Here is a 20,713-nt window from a genome sequence, read left to right on the forward strand (position 1 = left end):
AGCTTACGGACACGGGCAGCAGTGTGGTGATTGCCAGGGGAGGGGGAGTGGGGGTAGGTGGAACAGGGTTTGGGGGGGCAAGTGGTGATGGAACGAGATGTGACTTGGGGTGGTGAGCACACAACACAGTGTGCAAATGCTGTGTTATGGAATTGTGCATCTAAAACCTGTGTAATTTTGTTAACCAGTGTCAGCCCAATGAATTCAATAAAAAGGGAAAAATTAAACAAATCAATAAAATAACCGTGCTGACCTTATCAGAAATGTCAATCATACCTTCCAGCCTGTAGCCTTCTGTGTGAAATCGCTGAACCCATTGGTACTGCCAGCGTCAGCCATTTAGAACTGCGTAGAATGCACTCCCCTCATTCCAAAAGCAGCCAAAATGTGCTCCGTTGGGGTAAACACTTTGGGCAATTTGGGGAATTCAGAGAGATTTGGGCTGCTTCCAAATCTTGGCTATTCTAAATAATGCTGCAGTGACCATAGGGGTACATACATTTTTTCAAATTAATGTTTCTTAATATTACTGTTACTACATAGATTTATTTTAAGCCTTCTCATATAATTATTATACATATATCACAACCACAGGGGTGCAGCATTGGGATTAAGACTCAGTGTGGTAAGAAATAAACAATACATTCTATTTATAATCATAAATCTGTAGTGGCGCAAACAGGGGCACTCAAGGAGGACTCTCTTGGGAGCTCAAGTGGCTGGATCCAAATGGGGAAGGTCACGGAGACCACACTCATACAGTCTGGGGATAAGAGTCTCAGTGACAGGGGCTGCTGAGAGAGTGAACAGAAAAACATAAATATGGGGATTCTCATTTTTCCTGTTCTTACTCATAGAACACCATTTATTTAGACCAAAATTTTATTTGTAATAAAGAAAATGGAGGAAGAAAGTGGCTAAGAGAGCCAAAGTTAGTCACTCTGCTTTTCATAACATATTTTGGGTTAATCACCCCTGAAAACGGGTTTGTTTTTTTTAAAGAATAAAATCTCTAGTAAGTGTTGGTTGAAATGGAGGACAGTGGCAAATACCATGAAGGCTCACTATAGCCACTCCTTCACCTTTTTTCTTATCAAGGACATTTTAATTTAGTGTGTTGGCCAAATTAATACAATCTGAATGGCTTTGGCTGTCTTTCCGAAAGCTGTCCCTGCACTGGTAAAAACAAAAGGTTCTGTTCTTCCTGGAGAGGTGCAGACAGCCCCTCCCCTCCTTGACCTGCCCTGTTCCCCTTTCTCTCCTCCTCCAACACTCACTCAGAAAGAGCCACAAAATGGCTTTGTGACTGTTTTTTAATGACAAGTCATTGTCAATGACGCCCTCCAGGGGACAGGATGCTGTGGTGAGACCCTTGCTGAGAAGTCACTGTTTTGTGACTCTCCATGTCCTTGTTCCCTCTGGGCTGGGTTACCGCAGCATGTTCCCCCCTGGGATGTGTCTTTGAAGTTCCCTTGGCAGACGCTTGTATTATTGTTTCAGCCACATTGTTTTTTAATATAATGTGTAGAGTGTTATATATTAAAATAATGAATATGTTACTTACCCCTGAAGAATTTGCAGTCTAACAAGGGTCAGCATTTAGTTGGCAAGTCACCAGAGGATGATACATTCTCATGAGAAATGTCATGATCTATTCACGGAGGTTTAGGCAATATTAGGAATATTCAGGTAGGAAAGGCATAGTCCTTGAAATATGCCAGATAGATAAAGAAATGATTACATTTATCATAAGCCTGGGTGAGTTTTGTTTCCTTCTCAAAGGATTATTTTTCTAGATATCCAAAGTATGAGTGCAACTGAGATTTTTGTATAATAGTTATATATCTGTTTGTAAATAACAAATCCCATTTATTTATACAAGTAATTTTTTTAAAATTCACATTGATCTAAACTAAATACAGACAGCTCTTCAAAGTCATTGATGTTAATAGCACTGACTTGAACTAAACAAAACAATTTTTTGTCTGAGAGAATAATTCTGATAGTCATTTCAAATCATTAGAGCTAAGTTTTTGTAACTTGTACATTTCAGTGGCTCATCAATTTATTCACCATATACATAAAAATCAAGAAAAATAAATTTATATTGTTAATTGGATTCACAAAAAAACTTGTATACATAAATTTGGTTTGAATAGACCTAAATTCTATTTTGAATAATTAATAAATACTTTGTGTCATTTCACAATTGGTATGTCTTCATTTTTATTATATTAGTTATATTTATGGAATAATAGTAATAATATTGGACTCTGAGCATGTATTTATTTTTAAAGATTTTGTTTATTTGTTTTTAGAGAGGAGAAGAGGGAGAAAGAGAGAGAGAGAAACATCAATGTGTGGTTGCCTCTCTCATGCCCCCTACTGGGGACCTGGTCCGAAACCCAGGCGTGTGCCCTGACTGGGAATCAAACCAACGACCCTTTGGTTCACAGGCCAGCACTCAGTCCACTGAACCACATCAGCCAGGGACTATGAGCATTTATTGATTGCATACTGCATGCCAAGCACTGTCCTAAAGTGCTTTACACAAAATCATTTAATCCTCATAACCTATGAGTATTATAAAAAGCCTTTTCTTTGGCCCATGAGGAAATTGAAGCCCAGAGGGACTGTGCCCACAGATAAACAACTAGTTAATGTCAGAGCCAGGATGTGAATTTGAGAAGTTTACTGTTTTATTCATTACACTTCAGACCTCTGCTAGTCCTTTGGCCTCTCTGTGCAATTTAAAAGAAGGACTCTCTTTGAGTGGACAAATTAGAAGAATGCACCCCCAATGGGCAAGTGCAGCCTCCCGTGATTTCACCCCCAGCTCGCCCTTTGGCTGGCTTTCGCGCTGTGCCTAGAGTCTACAGCTGTGCACGGCAGTTTCATCTTTGCCTCCTCCACTGCCTGTCCTAGCTTGTGCAAATCTCAAGTGACGGTCATATGCATGGTCCTGTTTGTTTTGGCTTCAGCCATGGTAGGTAAACGTGCAAGTTAATTATCCTTCCCTTACAAAAGAGAAATCTAAGACTCAAACAGGTTGATCACAGTAATTACATCATGAAGGCCAAGCAAGAACCGGGAGCAGGGAGATCCCAGGTACTGAGCCGCTGCAAGCTTTACTATCTACATTCTTTACACCCGAGTTCATACAGTGTTCGCAGAAGGTCTGCAGTGGGCATCTCACTAGGGTCTTTATTTGGATGAGGAATCAGGTCCAATAAAGTTAATTACCTCGTCCCAGTTTCCATAATTTGTAAATTTTGAGTCAGAATTCACCCTGGTCTGTGTCACTCCATCCAAACCTGTGCTCTTTTTGCCATGCTCACTCCATCTGCATTTGAGCCTCTACCACGTGGTTCGTGTGGACACACCCATACACAATAACACTCTTCAGTGTTGGATCCTCAGAGTCCAGGATTAAAGCACTGCTTAGTCAGAGAAAATTGCCCATGGGGGATCCTCTGCGGAAGACACTACTAGCATTTTAATAGGTTAGATAAGAACATAAAGGGATAATCCTTTAAAGAGAGAGAACCGTATACTTAATCAGCAAGCACTAATTGATCACCTGTTATATGCCAGGCAGCCATTTAGGTGCAGTGTGGGAAACAGATCTGAAAGTCCTTCTTCTCAAGGGGATCAGTCTAATTAGTGAGAAAACTGAAGGGCCTGGGTGTGAAATCTATAGCTCCCCAGTCATCGCCAAGGACCTCTTTCTGACTGAACTCAGTGAAATCACAGAAGAAACACTCAGAAATGAGCATCTACTCCACTACCTGTATGGGATAGCATGGGTGTATCTAATGATAACAGGTCTTGTTGCCCCCAAAGCAGAGCCGGAGGCAAGCACTCTGCAGGGTGGATGGTCTCTGGGAGACTGGGAAGAAGAAAAATCCGTACAAAAAAACGTCATCCAGATGTGGGCAAAGCAAGCTAGATAGCACCAGGCACCCCTGAGAAGGGTGTCTAAACATCCCAGAAGAGTTTAAGGATGGCAGTTGAGAGCAATTGGCTATTGGCTCCTGTCCCCTAATTACTGAGAGTTGACTCTACAAGCAATGAGTCCCCCACATTTCTGGGCTTGCTGATGGACTGAGTGGATGTTGCAGGTCATAAGATCCTGGGGTGGAGAGTGGAAAGTTACAAGGCTTGGGCTTGAAGCAGGACACAGACTACACTGCAGCCAGGCTGAAATCACAGGTGGATTGGGGGGATGAGATGCTACAAACCTGTTTCAGGTCCCTCAGTGGGGTTGCAGCACTGGTCGGCTATTCTTGTAATACCTGAAAAATAAACGTACCAAGCAGGCAAGTGTTGGGACCAACACCCAGATGATCAAAGCTGGGTGTTGCCATGGTCACTTAAACTCTCTGGGTCTATTTCCTATAAAATGGGAAGAGTGATAGTACTTGTCTTACACATTATCAGGAAGACCTACTAACACAATCAGATGCTGCTTGGTATAGTAAGTAGTCAGTACTGAAAGACCTATATTGACTGGACAAGGAGTTAATTTTGAGTGTTCTTTCTCTATAGTCTAACTTGTTAATTCACCTCGTTATCTTTTCCCATTTTTAAAATTCTGTTAAAAAGTCAATGAAGAGATTAATCTACTGAAATACCCTTGATCAATGAGCTATTCCTGCTTGGACACAATAAAATTCAATTCCTTGATTGCAAACACAGGCATTGAAAGGAAAATGCTCAATCACATCAGTGGATATAAACCAGTCTCATTCTTTCCTGACAAACCAGCCATAGAAAGGTTGGCATGTGAGTCCATACTGATGACAACGTGTGTTTTGTTTCTCCAGCTTCTTTCAAAAGCCAGGATATGTTTGCACATCTTATTTGTATGTTGATGACAACTGTTAGATTCTTTGGGGGAAACTGCTATGTAATCAGCAGTGTGCTTGGAATGGGAAAGGTATAATGACAGAAAATACATAATTAATCTTGTCTTCAATAAAGACCACTCTTCTTGAAGGAATTGAATGAGCATGGTTGAATTGTTAGAGCTAATTGGGAACTAGGGAGTACTAAATCACATATTTGGCCCTATGTTTTACTTTTTCAAGGCCAAAGTAAGAAATGCAATGGGAAAGGAATTCATTTGGGCTCTTTGAGAAATAATTAGCTAAATTGGAGTCATAAGTGAGCATGGTAAGCAATCAGAAGTTCCACACTAATCAAATACAGAATTATGCTCAGTCCTTCACCTAGATGATTGGGATGGTTTTGTGGATGTGTTGTAGCTGGTCTTCACAGGTGCGTCTTTCCCCTCTCATGAGCCACAAGCCCCGTATTCCGGTTCTTGTATCCTTCCTTCCCCCTGAATCTGGGCTGGTCCCGTTGCTCACTTTCAGCAAGCATCACAGAGCAGAAGTGATGCAGTGTGATGTTCGAGATTAGGTAAGAATCTTTGCATATCACCCAGAGCTTCTGGGAATGCGTGCTCTTGTGATGCTGTCTTTTGGAACCCAAATGGCATACTGTGAGAAGCTCTAGCCACATGCAAAGGTGACATGTTTTCCTGTAGTCACCAGCCTCACCTTAGCTCCCAGCTGACAGCCAGCATTAACTGCCAGCTGTGTGAGTAAAGCATTTTGGGTGTCCCACCCAGACAAGCCTTCAGGTGAGTCAGCCCCAGCAGCTACCTAGCCATGGCTACAGCAGAGTTCCCAAATGGAAACTACCTATTTGAGCCCAGTGAACCTGTAAGACCATGAGATATAAATTTTGTTTTAAGCCATTATTTGGGGGGACAGTTTGTTACACATCAGTAGCTAAGTACTAGAATATGAGTCGATTATTTCTTGGGTACCTGTAAGGTTCTAGTTTTGTATATGGCTATTACATGACATTTTACAGACTTGATTTTTTTATCTTACCATAGAGTCAATCCTTTGCAATAGCTTTGTGGAGTAATATTGCTTTATTCAGTTTTTTCATGATTCCTTTATAGATGAAATTCTTAAATTTACTGTACCATGGACTCTTTTGTAGTCTCATAAGTCCCTAGGGAGTCTCTCTAAGAATGATACTTTTAAAGGCACAATATAAAATTTTGTAGAATGACAAAGGAAACTAATCATACAAGAATACTGTTTTCACAATATTTAAAAAACTAAATCTGTAATACAGTAATGTATGTACTCATTTTTCTTAATTAACTTTTTTACTATACTGGTTTATCATCATAAATAGAAACTGAAATATTGTAATACTAGGTTTCTAGTGGCATTTGCCTTTAAACATTACAACTTCATACACATTTTACTAATACTGAAAATTAGCTTTTAAAAAACTATCAAGGTTGTACATGATCATGTATATGCTTCTTAGTGCCCTAAATAGCAAGACTAATGATCTTGAAAGACTATTACATAGAACACTCATATAAGCATGCCAGGATTCTCCTGTTAAAATGCTTAATATGCTTGCTGTATCACATGTCTTGCCATTTGTCCACACAGCCATCATCAAACCGTCATCATGTTTTTATGTATTTCAAAATAAATTGCAAAAAAAATCACAGATTTTCCTTAAAGAATTCAGCAGGTATATCATAAACTGAAAAATAGACATAGTATTTTAAGATATCTGAAGCAACAATAATCTGATATGAAAATATCTGTGCTTTCTCTTGCTGACATCAAAGATGCTACCAACACTACTCTGTGTTAATATATTTGTAATGGAAAGAAGTACTAAGTTTTAGTCAGAAGTGACTGACAAAAACATGTAATTTTTCCCATTCAAGTTCATAAACCTCACAAGTTATATCCACAGACTCCTTAGATTCAAAGAGCCCCAATGAAGAAGGCCTAATGTGTAATGTGTAGATGGTCATGAATTAAGTTAAAAATTAAACCAAATATATAAAACAGTATAGGTATACTTTAAAATCAATTTAAAAATAAATTAACATTTTACCTTTACGGTTTTGGTGGAGGTGCCAGTCGGGTTTGGGGGAAGGCAAAAGTGGCCCCTGCCCTAGAGTGTAGTGAAATTAATGAGAGAAGCTTGGAATACTCCAGAGTTGTTGGAACAAAACAGAAGAAGAATTACTGAATTGACAAGTCTGTGTTCATTTGCTAGGGCTGCTAAGAGTACGCAAAACTACGTGGCTTCGGACAGAGATACATTGTCTCATCATTCTGAAGGCCGGAAGTCTGAAGCTGACCTGTCAGCTGGGCCCTGCTCTCTCTGATGGCTCCAGGGGGAACTCCTTCCTTGCCTCTTCAGTGTCTAGTGTTCGCTGGAAACCCTTTGCATTACTTGGCTTGTGGGTTCATCATTGCAGTCACATGACAGTCTTTTCCTGGTGTGCCTTCCCATTGCCTTCCATCTGTGCACATTTGTCTCTGTGTTCAAATTTCCCTATTTTTTTTCTAAGGATACCACTCATATTGGATTAGGACCCACCCTAATGACCTCATTTTTTTAAATCCCCCCCTGCGCACCCTCTCCTTTTTCAAACCATCAGCTTGTTCTCTGTATCTATGGGTTTGTTTCTGTTTTGTTGTATTTATTCATTGACTTCGTTTTTTTTAGATTCCACATGTAAGTAAAATCATATGGTATTTGTCTTTCTGTCTGAGTTATTTTACCTAGCATAATATTCTCTAGATCCATCAGTGTTCTTGCAAATGACAAGATTTCAATTGTTTTTACTACTGGGTAATATTCTGTCATATATATGCACAGTTTCTTTATCCATTCATCTATTAATGGACATCATTGCCCCCATATCTTGCTAATACTAGTAATGTGGCAGTGAACATAGGGGTGCATATATCTTTTGAAATTAAAGTTTTTGTTTTCTTTGGCTAAATACCAGAAGTGGAGTTGCTGGATAGTGTGGCAATAGATCGGAAGGATTAATACTGTTAAAATGTCCTTGCTACGTAAAGTAATATACAAATTCAATGAAATCCCTATTAGGATACCAATGACATTTTTCTTAGAAATAGAACAATTGACACTAAAATTTGTGTGGAACTGCAAAAGACCCCAAAGACCCCCAAAAATCTTGAGAAAAAACAAAATAAAAAGTATCATGCTTCCTGATATCAACTATACTATAGAGCTACAATAATCAAAACTGTATGGCATTTGAAAAAAATTTTTGAGGAATCTCCGTAGTGTTTTCCTTAGTAGCCACACTAATTTACAATCCCACCAACAGTTCATAAGGGTTCCCTTTTCTCCATATCCTTGCTAGCACTTGTTATCTGTTTTGTTTTTTTGTGGTAGTTATTCTGAGGTGATATCTCACTGAGGTTTTAATTTACATTTCCCTGACTAGTGACATTCAGTATCTTTTCATATGTTTGCTGGCCATCTGTATGTCTTCTTGGGAGAAATGTCTCTTTAGGTCCTTGGCCCATTTCAAAAATTGGATTGTTTCATTTTTGCTGTTGTATGAGTTCTTTATATATTTTAGTTATTAACTCACTTTTAAAGTTTTTATTGTGTTTTTTTCATTACCATTTAACCCCCTTACACCCCTTTCAGCTCTGCAGTCACCACACTGTTGTTGTCCATGTCCATGAGTACTTTTTCCTGGGTTTCTCTACCCCCTAACCTTCCCCTCCAATAGCTGTCATCTCGTTCTCTATAAGTCTGTCCCTATTTTGCTTATTAGTTCAGTTTGTTCATTAGATTCCACATATAAGTGAGATCATATGGTATTTGTCTTTCTCTTGCTGACTTATTTCACTTAGCATAATGTTCTACAGGTCTGCCCATGCTGTCACAAAGGGAAACATTTTTTGTTCATTAACTTTTTATTGGATGCTTCATTTGCAAGTATCTTCTCCCATTTGGTAGGTTGTGTTATCATATTGTTGGTGCTTTTTTTTTTTGCTCTGAAAAAATGTTTAGTTTTATTTTGTCCCATTTGTTTATTTTTTCTTTGTTTCTTTGCTTAAGGGCATATATCCAAAAAAGATATTGTTAAGAGTGAGGTCAAACAGTATACTGTCTGTGTTTTCTCCTGGGAGTTTTATGGATTCAGGTCTAACATTTAGGTTTTTAATCCATTTTTAATTTATTTTTGTGAATAATGTGAGAAAGTGGTCCAACTTCATTTCTTTGCTTCTATCTGTCTAGTTTTCCCAATGCCACTTATTGAAGAGATTGCCTTTACTCCACTGTATCTCCTTTCCTCTCTGTCATAGATTGTTTGACCATAAATGTGAGGATTTATTTCTGGCCTCTATATTCTATTTCATTGATTTGTTTTCATGCCAGTACTGTACTGCTTTGATTATTGTAGCCTTGTAGTATAGTTTGATATCAGGGAGCATAATACTTCCCAGTTTGTTATTTTTCAAGATTTCTTTGGCTGTTTGAGGTTTTTATGATTCCATATAAATTTTAGAATTAGTTCTAATTGTGAGAAAAATACAATTGGTATTTTAATAGAGATTGCACTGAATCTACATTACTTTAGGTAGTAAGAACATTTTAAACAATATTAATTTTTTTCAAACCATGAGAAAGGTATAACCTTCCACTTATTTGTGTCTTGTTCAATGTTCTTATTCAGTATCTATCAGTTACCAGAACACATGTCTTTTACTTCTTCAGTCAGATGTATTCCTAGTTATTTTATATGTTTTGATGTGATTATGAATGAGATTTTTTAAATTTCTTCTTCTGATCATTTGTTATTGGTATATAGAAATGCAACAGATTTATATATTGATGCTAAATTCTGTGACTTTACTGCAGTCATTTATTCTAAAATTTTTGGTGGAATCTTTAGAGTTTTTTATATATAGCATCATGTCATCTGCAGATAATGAGAGTTTTACTTTTTCCCTTCCAATTTGGATGCCTTTTACTTCCTTGTCTTATCTGATTGCTGTGGCTTGGGCTTCAAACACTATGATGAATAGGAGTGATGACTGTAGGCCTCATAACTTGACTACCTCTGTAAAAACCTTATTTCTAAATAAAATCATATTGTGAGGTCCTGGGGGTTGGAACCTTTTTGGGGGAACATAATTCAGTCTATAACAACCTGAGACCATTATGATTCAAAGGAACAAAAATTAGTTGTAGTTTAAAATTAAATGTGTTCAAAAAAAATTAAATGTGTTCAGAGGATATTAAACTAAATATGTCTGGAATCACATGGTCTGGTCTTTTACACAACTCACTTCTGGAACACTAAACTTGTGATTTTTAGGAAATATAAAATATAAAATTGCAAACTGAAATAAATCTAAACAGGTAACCCCTAGTGTTCATGTTTTAGTCAAAACATTCTGTTCCAAATTGCTTTATCTGCTTTTTAAACAACTTAATTATTTTAATTTAAATGTATGGGGGTGACATGGGTTAATGAGTATATAGGTTTCCAATGTACATTTGCATGATACATGTTCTGTATATTGCATTGTGTGCCCACCACTCAAAGTCCCATCATCTTCTGTCACCACATATTCGGCCCCCTTTGTCTTTACCATACCACCACCCTCTTCCCTCTGGAAACAACCATACTGTTGTCGGTATCTGTGAGATTCAGTTTTATATCTCACATACGAGTGAAACCATATGGTTCTTAGCTTTTTCTGACTGACTTGTTTCACTTAGCATGATACATTCAGTGTCCATCCATGTTGTCACAAATGGCAGTATTTCATCTTTTCTTGTGGCTGGGTTGTATTTCATAGTATAAATGTACCACATCTTTTTTATCCAATCATCTATCAAAAGGCGCTGGTGGCATCCATGTCTTGGTCACCCTGAATAATACTGCAGTAAGCATAGGGGTTCATATATCTTTGCAAATAAGTGTTTCCAAATTTTGGAGGTAGATATCCAGAATAGGTATTGCTGGGTCATATGGTAACTCTATTTTTAATTTTTTGAGTAGCCTTGGTATTTTTTCCATAGTTCCTGTACCAGCTTACATTCCCACCAGTAGTGAATGAGAGTTCCTTTTTCTTCACAACCTCTCCAACACTTGTCATTAACTTGTCTTGATGATAATAATAATTCTAACAGGTGTGAGGGGGTACCTAATTGTAGTTTTGATTTGCACTTCCCTAATAGCTGGTGAAGATAAGCATCGTTCCCTATATCTTTTGGCCATTGTAGGTCTTCTTGGGAGAAGTGTGTTCAGGCCTTCTGCCCATTTTTTTCATTAAATTGATTGCTTCTTGTTGAGTTGTATGTCTTCTTTGTATATTTTGGATGTAAACCTCTTGTTGGAGCTATTGTTTGCAAATATCATTTTCCATTCCATTGATTGCCTTTTGAATCAGAGCGAACTCTGATTTCCAGCCCTGCTCTCTATCTGGGGCGTCTAATTTGCTCCCCTCTGGGGCTTCTAGTTTTGTTGGCAGTTTCTTCCCTGCTGTGCAGACACTTTTTAGTTTGATATAGTCTCATTCATTTATTTTTGCCATTACTTCCCTTGACTTTGGGGTCAAATTCATAAAATCTTCTCTAACACCAAGGTCCGTGAGTTTAGCTGTGTTTTCTTCTATGTAGTTCATTGTTTCAGATCTTATATTTAGGTATTTTATCCATTTTGAATTAATCTTTGAACATGGGGACAAAGTAGTGTAGTTTCATTTTTTTGCATGTGGGCTTTTCAATTTTTCCAGTACCATTTATTGAAGAGGCTTTCTTTTCTCCATGGTATGTGTTTTGCTCCTTTGTTAAAAATTACTTGCCCATATACATGTGGTTTTATTTCTGGGCTCTCGCTTCTGTGTCATTGGTTTGTATGTCTGTTTTTCTGCCAATACCAGGGTGGTTTTTTTTTTTAAGTTATTGTTGTTCAGTTACAGTTGGTCCCATTGTTCCCCCATTACTTTTCCCCTCTCCCCTGCCCTACCCAACCCCCACCTCCCACATTCAGTTCTTCCCCCTTCCTTGTCTTTGTCCGTGGGTCCTTTTTACACATGTTCCTTGACTTGATCCTTCCCTTTCTTTCCCCAATTATCATGCTTCCCCCACCTCTCTGTTCACTGTCAGTTTATTCTTTATTTCCATGCCTCTGAATATATTTTGTTTGTTTGTTTTGTTGATTAGGTTCCCCTTATAGGTGAGATCATACGGTATTTGTCTTTCGCTGCCTGGCTTATTTCACTTAGCATATTACTCAGTACTCTCTAGTTCTATCCATGCTGTCAGAAAAGTCAGGAGTTCCTTCTTTCTTTGTGCTGAATAGCATTCTCTTGTGTAAATGTACCACAGTTTTTTGATCCACTCATTTACTGATTGGTTCTTAGGCTGTTTCCAGAACTTGGCTATTGTAAGTAATGTTGCTGTGAATATTGGGGCTGTAACAAATTAAAAAGCTTCTGCATGACTAAAGAAAACACCAGCAAAATGAAAAGGGAACCAACTGTATTGGAAAATATATTTGCCAATGATACCTCGGACAAGGATTTGATCTCCAAAATATATAAAGAACTCACATGACTCCACACCAGGAAGACAATCCATTTAAATAATGGGCAAAGGACCTGAACAGACACTTCTGTAAGGAGAATATATAGAGTGCCCAGAGACATATGAAAGGATGCTCAGCATCACGAGCCATGAGAGAGATGCAAATTAAAACCACATTGCTGTTTTGATTATTGTTGCTGTATAGCATAATTTGAAGTCAGGGAGCGTGATACCTCTGGCTTAGTTCTTTTTTCTTAGGATTGCTTTGGCTATTTGGGGTCTTTTTGGTTTCCATACAAATTTGATGATTTTTGTTTGTTTTATTTCTTTAAAAAATAATGTTGAGATTTTGATGGAGATTATATTAAATATGTATATTGCTTTTGGTAATATGGACATTTTAACTATGTTGATTCTTCTATGAACACGGAATATCTTTCCACTTCATTGTGTCTTTTAAATCTCTTTAATAATGCTTCATAGTTTTTAGTATACCAGTTCTTCACATCCTTTGTTAAGTTTATTTTGAGGTATTTTATTCTTTTTGTTGCAATTGCAAAAGGAATTGTTTTTTTTTCATTTCTTTTTCTGAAATTTCATTGTTAGTATATAGGAATGCGGTGTATTTTTATGCATGGATTTTTGTATTCTGCAACTTTACTGTATTTGTTTATTATTTCTAGTAGTTTCATGCGTGTGTGTGTGTGAAGTCTTTAGGATTTTTTATATAAATAATTATGTCATCTGCAAAAAGTGACCGTGTTACTCCTTCCTTCCCAATTTGGATGCCTTTTATTTCTGTCTCTTGCCTGGGCTCTGGCTGGGACTTCCAGAACTGTGCTGAAGGAGAAGGGCGAGACTGAGCATCCTTGTCTTGCTCCTGATTTTAAAGGAAAAGCTTTCAGTGTTTCACCACTGAGAATGATATTAACTGTGGTTTCGTCATATATGGCCTTTATTATGTCGAGGTACTTTCCTGGTATAGCTATTCCAGTGAGTGTTTCCATCATTAATGGATGTTGCCTGATCTGTTTGTGTTATGTTGCAGACATTTTTAACAGAAAATTATATTCAACAAACCATTTTAAAATGCATAATGAAATTGCGCCTGATTAACCAACAACAGTTATTGAGCAAGCATGAGTAAATCCTATATTCCCCAAAGAAATAAGCACATAGTAGAATGAGCCATGTCCTTAAGGGGCCTATAGCGTAATGAAGCAGACAAGGCTTCACACACACACACACACACACACAGACAGACACACAGGATGCTCACAATAAAGGAAAAATTCATTTTACATATTTTTAATCTCAACTTCTGTGTGTATTTTAATGTTTCCTCTCATTTTGAACTTATTGGAAATTCAGTTTCTATCTATAATTTTAATTGTAAATCATGTTTTTTAAAAATTTAATATTGGTAAATACTGCCTCTATCAAAATCGGACAAAATCATTTGAAATCAGCCTCATGAGATTGTGGTTGTTTTGACTAAGAAAGATTATTCAAAAAGTAAAACACTACATAGAACATTTTAATTAATGTTCGCTATTATTATTAACTGTATCTGCTGAATATGTAGCCAGAATCACTAGTCATTTCGGCCCTTAGCCAGCGGTACTGATATTTTTGTGGTCAACTAGGTAGACCTCCCCCTTTAGTGTTAAGTACTTTACAAAAAAATTGTTCCTCAATGTTTCTTATAAGGAGCCCTACAACATTGTTATTTTTAAAATAAGCACGAACCATAATTCCAGAGAATTTTAAATACTTAATGAAAACATATGGTCCTTAAAATATATATACTCATATATATATCCTTGTAGTTAGGAAAGACCCTTGAAAAATGTGCCATTTGGTTTCCATGAGAGAAGGGTCTAAAAACATTGCTTTGATGAATACCTCTAAATCTTAATTTTCTCCTCTTTAACATTGATATTAATACCTACTTCCAGGAGTGCTTGAGCTTGAACGTATGTCAGTTCCCTTATGTTGTTCCTGGTCTGTAATCGATGCTCAACAAAAGTGACCGCCAGTTCCTGGCTCCTTCTGTAGCCTCCTGTGACCTCAATTCCTTGGTGAAATTGGACACTTTTCTGGAAAAAAAAACATACAATGAAATGGAGAAATGCCATGCATTTCTTCTATAACTTTAAATTGGAAAAAAAGAACAATGGCATTTTTTGAAAAAGTAGAAAATGAAATAGATGGTTCCTTCCCCTCTGTTTGTACATGAGCAGCTTCAAGAGGCCAGGTTTTCTCTTGTTAGAATACTCCTTCTAGCAGAACCTTCTAGAAAGCTTCAGTGTGGTGAAGAGAAGGATACCAGGCTTTCCACTCGCATGGTGTTGCCTGCCCAGAAAGAGGGCCGAGTTCAGCCTGTATAATCCGATTTCATCAACTCACACTAATCACTACTGATAGTAGCAGAATTTAGCCTGGATCTGCTTAGTTAATCTGGATTGACAGGAGGTAAAAGAATCAGGATGCAAGGGCACAGAAACAAAGGAGAGAGCGAACTCAGATTTCCAGCCCTGCTCTTCTATCTGGGGCATCTAATTTGCTCCCCTCTGGGGCTTCTATTTTTCTTACCATATAAACAAAGGTGACTGGTTGTTAGGAGACCAGACTTGCATGGAGCACTTCCATCAACAACAGGTGCCCTGTGACTCCCCGGATCTGCAGAGAGAGCAATACCTCCGGTGTGAGGCTGCGCAGAAGGTACTTCCAGGTATACATTGTACCTGAGACTATGCATTATTTATTGAAACTGATCTCTGCATTCTCTTTATCCTCTGGGCAGCCCTGGAGTTGGGCGCCTCCTAAGATAGATGCCAGCAGCTAACCCACAAGGCTCCTCAAAACTACTTGCTTTCATTCTTTTTCTTACAAAAAACATTGTAAGCTACCACTGCCGAGCTTTTTATTAAAGCTTGGAGAGTAATTGGAAATGGCAGTTTAGCATTGGAGAGAGGGATTCCTCTGTGATTTTTGGATGTTTCCACATGGATTCAAGTTTTGGGTTTTTTTAAGGAAATACTCCACTTTGGATTTTACAGATCTATAAAAGATACACGGGTTACAGCTTCTGCCTCTGTTCACTGACTGCTTATCGTAGTGCTCTGTTATGTGTGTGTTCGCATGCTTAGTACTGAGAAGAAAAATGGGCTATCTGAAGGTTATCTTCACTGTTACTTATGGTATCTGTGACTGGCAAACGAGGGAACTTTTTGCATTTGGGTAACAAAGACATTTGGAATAAATATTCCATCGGATTGTCCATGTTGGCACAGCTGTTGTTGGCCACCTTGGTACTGCATGTTGCCATGCCAAAATCTCCTAAGGGCAAAAATGTCTCCTGGGTAAGTAGATGATGATTTTCTCTCTCCTAAAAATATTGTTTAAGCAGAAACATGTAATTTGGGGACGTAAAGGCATCTAGGGGTTTCATGTTAGTAGAGACATTTGGGAGAACTTCAGAAAGTATTTCCTTAGAAAAGCAGATAAATATTTTTATATGTGTGTTAGAAATCCTTTGCAAAGTGTGGTGGTGTGCTTTCTAAAATGTGAACTGTGAGACATGGAAACTGTGGATTAGTTCTGCCATTATTAAGTTGCTTCATATTTGTATCCATAGGCAGAATTTGAAACGCATTAATACAAAGTCAAGGTTATGATTGTCACATGTTTTTAACTGCAGAACTCTGGTATTCAATAAAAATAGTATAGATTTCTTTTTGGTGTATTAAGTAAAATTTCAAGGATAGAATGAACAGAATTTTTATTTGGGGATATTGTTGATATGTTCCTTGGTTTTTAGAAACAAGATAGTGATAGATGTCTCTCAATGTTACGTGTCTAATTAATTTATGTCCATAATGGTCACGTACAGTGCACTTTAACATTCTAAAAATAACAATGCCATGTTAACCCTAATCAGATTTGATTCTTTAATGTTGTTTCAAGTTAGTTTCCTACCAAGAACAGAAAGATTAGTTTGAGCTCAAAATGATGAGAACAATCTGTAGACGCTTAAAGAAACAAGTGCGTTAGCTCCCTGCTATCAAGTTCAGTGAGCTTAGTCCATTAAAATTAACAGGTAAATGGAGTCCATTAAAATTAACAGGTAAATTCACTTCTGCCCTCCATCTAAAAGCTGACTCTCTGACACTGATGTGTTAGCCAGCGCCCACATCTGTACCCCAACTGTACTGATCACAGAACTTTTTTTGGTTACAATTATGGTTTTCCAAAGTTAACAGGAAAAATAGATGTGTCCATATTTTCTGTCCAGAAATAATTTTTACTACCTTAATTTGAAATTCACAAATTAGAGTATTCTTACTTTGTATGAAATGTCACCATATTTATCTGAAGATGATGACTGATTTTTTTCTGTTATAGCCAAGTTATTCTTTATAGTACTAAATTAAGAGATGCATCTTAGTTTCAGCACAATTCTCAGAATTAGTTCCAAAAATTGAAAACAATGTTGAGTTGTTCATTATTAAAAATTAATGTATTTTAATCTCCATATTATTGCTATTATTGATTTTTCATCACCTCCTAGAAGGGACCCCTGGCCTGCACAGTGGGTTTCTTCCCTCCCCGTGCAGATGACTCCGGCAGCTGATTCAGACGCCGAGTGGGCGTCTGCCACTTCCCCCAGTCCGTAAACACTGAAGAAAGGGGCGGGCTCAGAAGTGCGTGCCCTCCTGTGTCTGATTAATCCTCCTGAAAGATTAATTCTTCTAAAGCAGCATCTGCCTAACACAGTGTTTCTGCCACGAGGGCGAAACTTGCCGCAATTCCTTATAAGCTTCAACTACCACTGGATTTGGTTTACTTCAGGCTCCATTGTTCTAATTTTCAAAAAAGATTTTGTTTATTCCAGTACTTTTTGTTTATCCTAATACTTTAAAGGTCAGGTTGTCAGCTAAAAAATTAGAACTGGTTATTTTAACAGTCAGAATACTTGTATTTTCTTAGGTTAAAATTTTTTCTCTATATTCCATTTTCTTAAAAATGTCTCTGTACCTGAGTTTGTCAAAAGCAATGTTTATGAGTTTAACTACTGTTGCATTACAGGTAGAACATTAATTTGGTTGGTGTGTGCTGTGGAATGAATCAATAAAAATGCTCATTCATATTTTTAGATGCCTTGTTGAATATAAAGTGTAGGGAGACACTTTTAAATGCCCATCATCACTTCAGTTTTCATCAGTTGTGGTTGTTTTACGCATTGATGAAATCCCTCTGAGTTCCCTATGTGGAGTAAGACATGTCTGGCATTCTAATTTCTATTTAAACATTCATTTAGACTTTGTTTTAAAATGACCCATCTCTTCTCAAACCACATAGTGAATCTCACAGTGGAGAGAGGAGTCTTTATATTTTTCTATCCCTGATTCTTCTAAAGTATTTCTTAGACACATTTTGTCCAATATGATAGACATAAATGTATATTGCTGAACAGCATAAGCTCAGAGTGAAACACCGCCTGCATTTTCCTGGTGAAACTATGGTGCATGCATGGAAGTAGGGTATTTGGGCTTAAACCACTCCTGAGGGTTTTTGTGACTGAAATGAACAAGAGGAGAGTAACTACCTATTCCTCTAGATGAGGTGAGGATTCAAGTCATCTTGCTATAAGGATTCAACAAACATTCAACAAGTGCTTATTGAGTGCTTCTTCTATGATATTCTTGGCACCGAGGAAACATCAGGGAATAAGATGCTTGAAAACCCCCATTCTCACAGAACTCACATTCTAGTGGAGGGAGATCGACAAAAAGCAAATACTATTTGAGATAGTGCATAAAATCAAGGAGGGATGGGGTTAGGACGTGCCAGGAATTGAGAGGGGTGTTGCAAATTAGTTGGTCAAGCTGTATGAGCAAAAAGCCTGAAGAAGGTAACAAAGGCAGCCATGGCGAAAGGTAAGAATCAAGAACATCCCCAGGCAAAGGAATGTTCAGGTGCCAAGTCTTAAGGCAGAAGTGTGTGACTCTGAGTGTGTGAGGAATGGCAAGGAGGCCAGGGCGGCTGGACTGTAGTGACATTCTTGGAGTTTCCTTCAATTTCTTATATGTCTTCGTCTGTCATTGGTTCTTTTTTTCATTGGGCATTCCAAGGTACACCCAGTGCCTCTCTCTAGTCCGATCTCCAGAGAACAACGGCTTGTAGAGGAGCCCTCATAGGGCAGCGCGCACTGGCAGGTGCCAAATAAGGTTGCGGACAGCAGCGGGGAGCCGGAGAGAACTGGTCATCCTGATGCATTCGCGCTTTACAGTCGGCCCGCCAGAGTCAGAAGTTTATTTTCAGTGGTGTTGAAGCGGTATTGCAATGTGCATGGTGCTGTTTTTGAAGTAACAGAAATTAGAATAAAATTTAAATTAATCTTCAAGATGGTGTTGAAAAAGAGGGTTTGAGAGTGAGGATCCAGATTTATGGAACAGAGTTCTTCAAACAGTAATTTTTACTTTTTGTTAGGATAGATTAAATATACAATATGAAACTTCACTTTGGAATCTCTATACAAGGGTGGGCAAAAGTAGGTTTACAGTTGTTTGTATGGAAAATACTACCATACTTAATACATAATAATATAATAATAAACTGTGTTTCACATACTCACAACTGTAGGCCTACTTTTGCCCACCCTGTATATCCTTTGCCTATAAAAACCTCTTCCAGAGTGTGGTTTTGAGACATAGTCCTGAGGGCATTTGTTCATGAAAGCTGTATGGATCCCTGAAGTCTATAAATGTGACCTCATGCCAGAATGACCTACTTTAATGAAAAAATCACTTTGCCCAGAAATATAAGATTAACAGATCCCACTTGGGAACCTGTCGCTGTGTGAACTCCCTTGCTGTTCTTTTAATTCTCAAGCTCTGAAGTCAGTCATAAAGAACTTTCTGGTACTTCAACTTTATGTGTGTATATATATATATATATATATAGTCACAGGTATACATGTATGTGTATATATACATATATAAATTGTTATTTGTGTACAGTATGTTTTATTAGCTGCTTTCCATTTCTTCAATCAGGAGCTATAATTGCTGGCCAGGTGTCTTTGTTAGTGTACCATCCCAGTAGACCAAAGTTGGACATGCACAAGAATCTACCATATTTTTGCTGTGTATAATACGCACCCAGGTTTTTGTACATGTTATATGGGATTATTATGCACATTGTTATACATTGTAGCATGTAATCATTATACCCACATATAATGCACATCCTTGTTTTTCCCTAAAAAAATTGGGCAAAATGTACACATTATACGTGGCAAAATGTGGTAAATACATGGAACAACAGACCATTTTTTTCTCTTTCTCTTTCACCAGCTCACTCTCCCCTTCCTCTCTCTCTCTCTCTCTCTCTCTCAAATCAATTAAAAAAACTAAGAACATTTAAGAAAATGAAGGGAAGCTATAAAGAACATGAGCACATACATTTACATAACACGGAGTGTTAGAGATTAAGAACTCAGAACTCTGGAGTCTGCTTTCTGTTAGTTGAAAGAGATGTAATTAAATTACATCCTATTAAATCATTAAGTGTATGCCTAATATTATAAAATAAATATTACTAGAAATTGGCTAAAAGACTAACATGAAAATTACACACACTCTGTGTAGGATGAGATGCTTGACATGGGCATGAGGAGGACTGGTGTCCTCCAGGGAGGAACCCAGCACCTTCCCTGGTCACATGACACTGTATGTTTCATCTCATTTCCATATAGATGTCTCTTTCAAGTTGTCAAGAATCCCTATTCTTCTTGTTTTCCTTTTTAACATCTTTGATCACTTGGATATATGTCAGCCTTGATGAATCTAAAGCTGAATGACTTCAGTTATGACATCATCAGAGATTTACCTCCTGTTGGTTTTGCCGGTCTTTCCATCTAGATGACTAGTCTTTTAGACCATAAGTTCTGAAAATGTTCATCTTTATATTTTCCTTTCTATGCTCTAACCATACACCACGGATGCCAGCAGTATTTCCCTGGCGTCATTTACTGTCCTCTCTTTACCTGTTGGGATGCATTCAAAGGTTTACTAAACTTACTGCAAACACCTGTGCGGGTTTTCATCTTTTCAACTTTACTTACAATTGACAGGGAATCAGTGTGTGTCTGGTGGTTCAGATAAATTGTTTACTTATGCTCAGAGCTGCTAAGATTCTTCCAGAAACTCACATGTGGAGACAGTTTTTTCTTCTTCCACTAAATATTTCTTTCACTAAATAAATGGACTCTATA

The 20,713-nt window shown here is 37.7% G+C and overlaps 1 protein-coding gene across 12 annotated transcripts in view; it reads left to right on the top strand.

Moving 5' to 3' along the window:
* Positions 1 to 20,713, top strand: part of CACNB2 (calcium voltage-gated channel auxiliary subunit beta 2) — a 336,710-nt gene that overhangs the window by 119,202 nt on the left and 196,795 nt on the right. The window contains exon 1 of one of the 12 annotated variants that reach the window (XM_037060791.1): positions 14,916 to 15,797. The exons of the other annotated variants lie outside the window; for them this stretch is intronic. Coding sequence (XP_036916686.1) covers positions 15,633 to 15,797 — 165 coding nt within the window. The 5' untranslated portion in view covers positions 14,916 to 15,632. Of the gene's footprint in view, positions 1 to 14,915; positions 15,798 to 20,713 lie in introns of those variants that run through there. 12 annotated transcript variants of the gene reach the window in all.

The sequence above is a fragment of the Sturnira hondurensis genome, unplaced genomic scaffold, assembly GCF_014824575.4.
Source record: "Sturnira hondurensis isolate 20B ecotype Veracruz unplaced genomic scaffold, ASM1482457v3 Scaffold0012488, whole genome shotgun sequence".
Lineage (NCBI taxonomy): Eukaryota > Metazoa > Chordata > Mammalia > Chiroptera > Phyllostomidae > Sturnira > Sturnira hondurensis.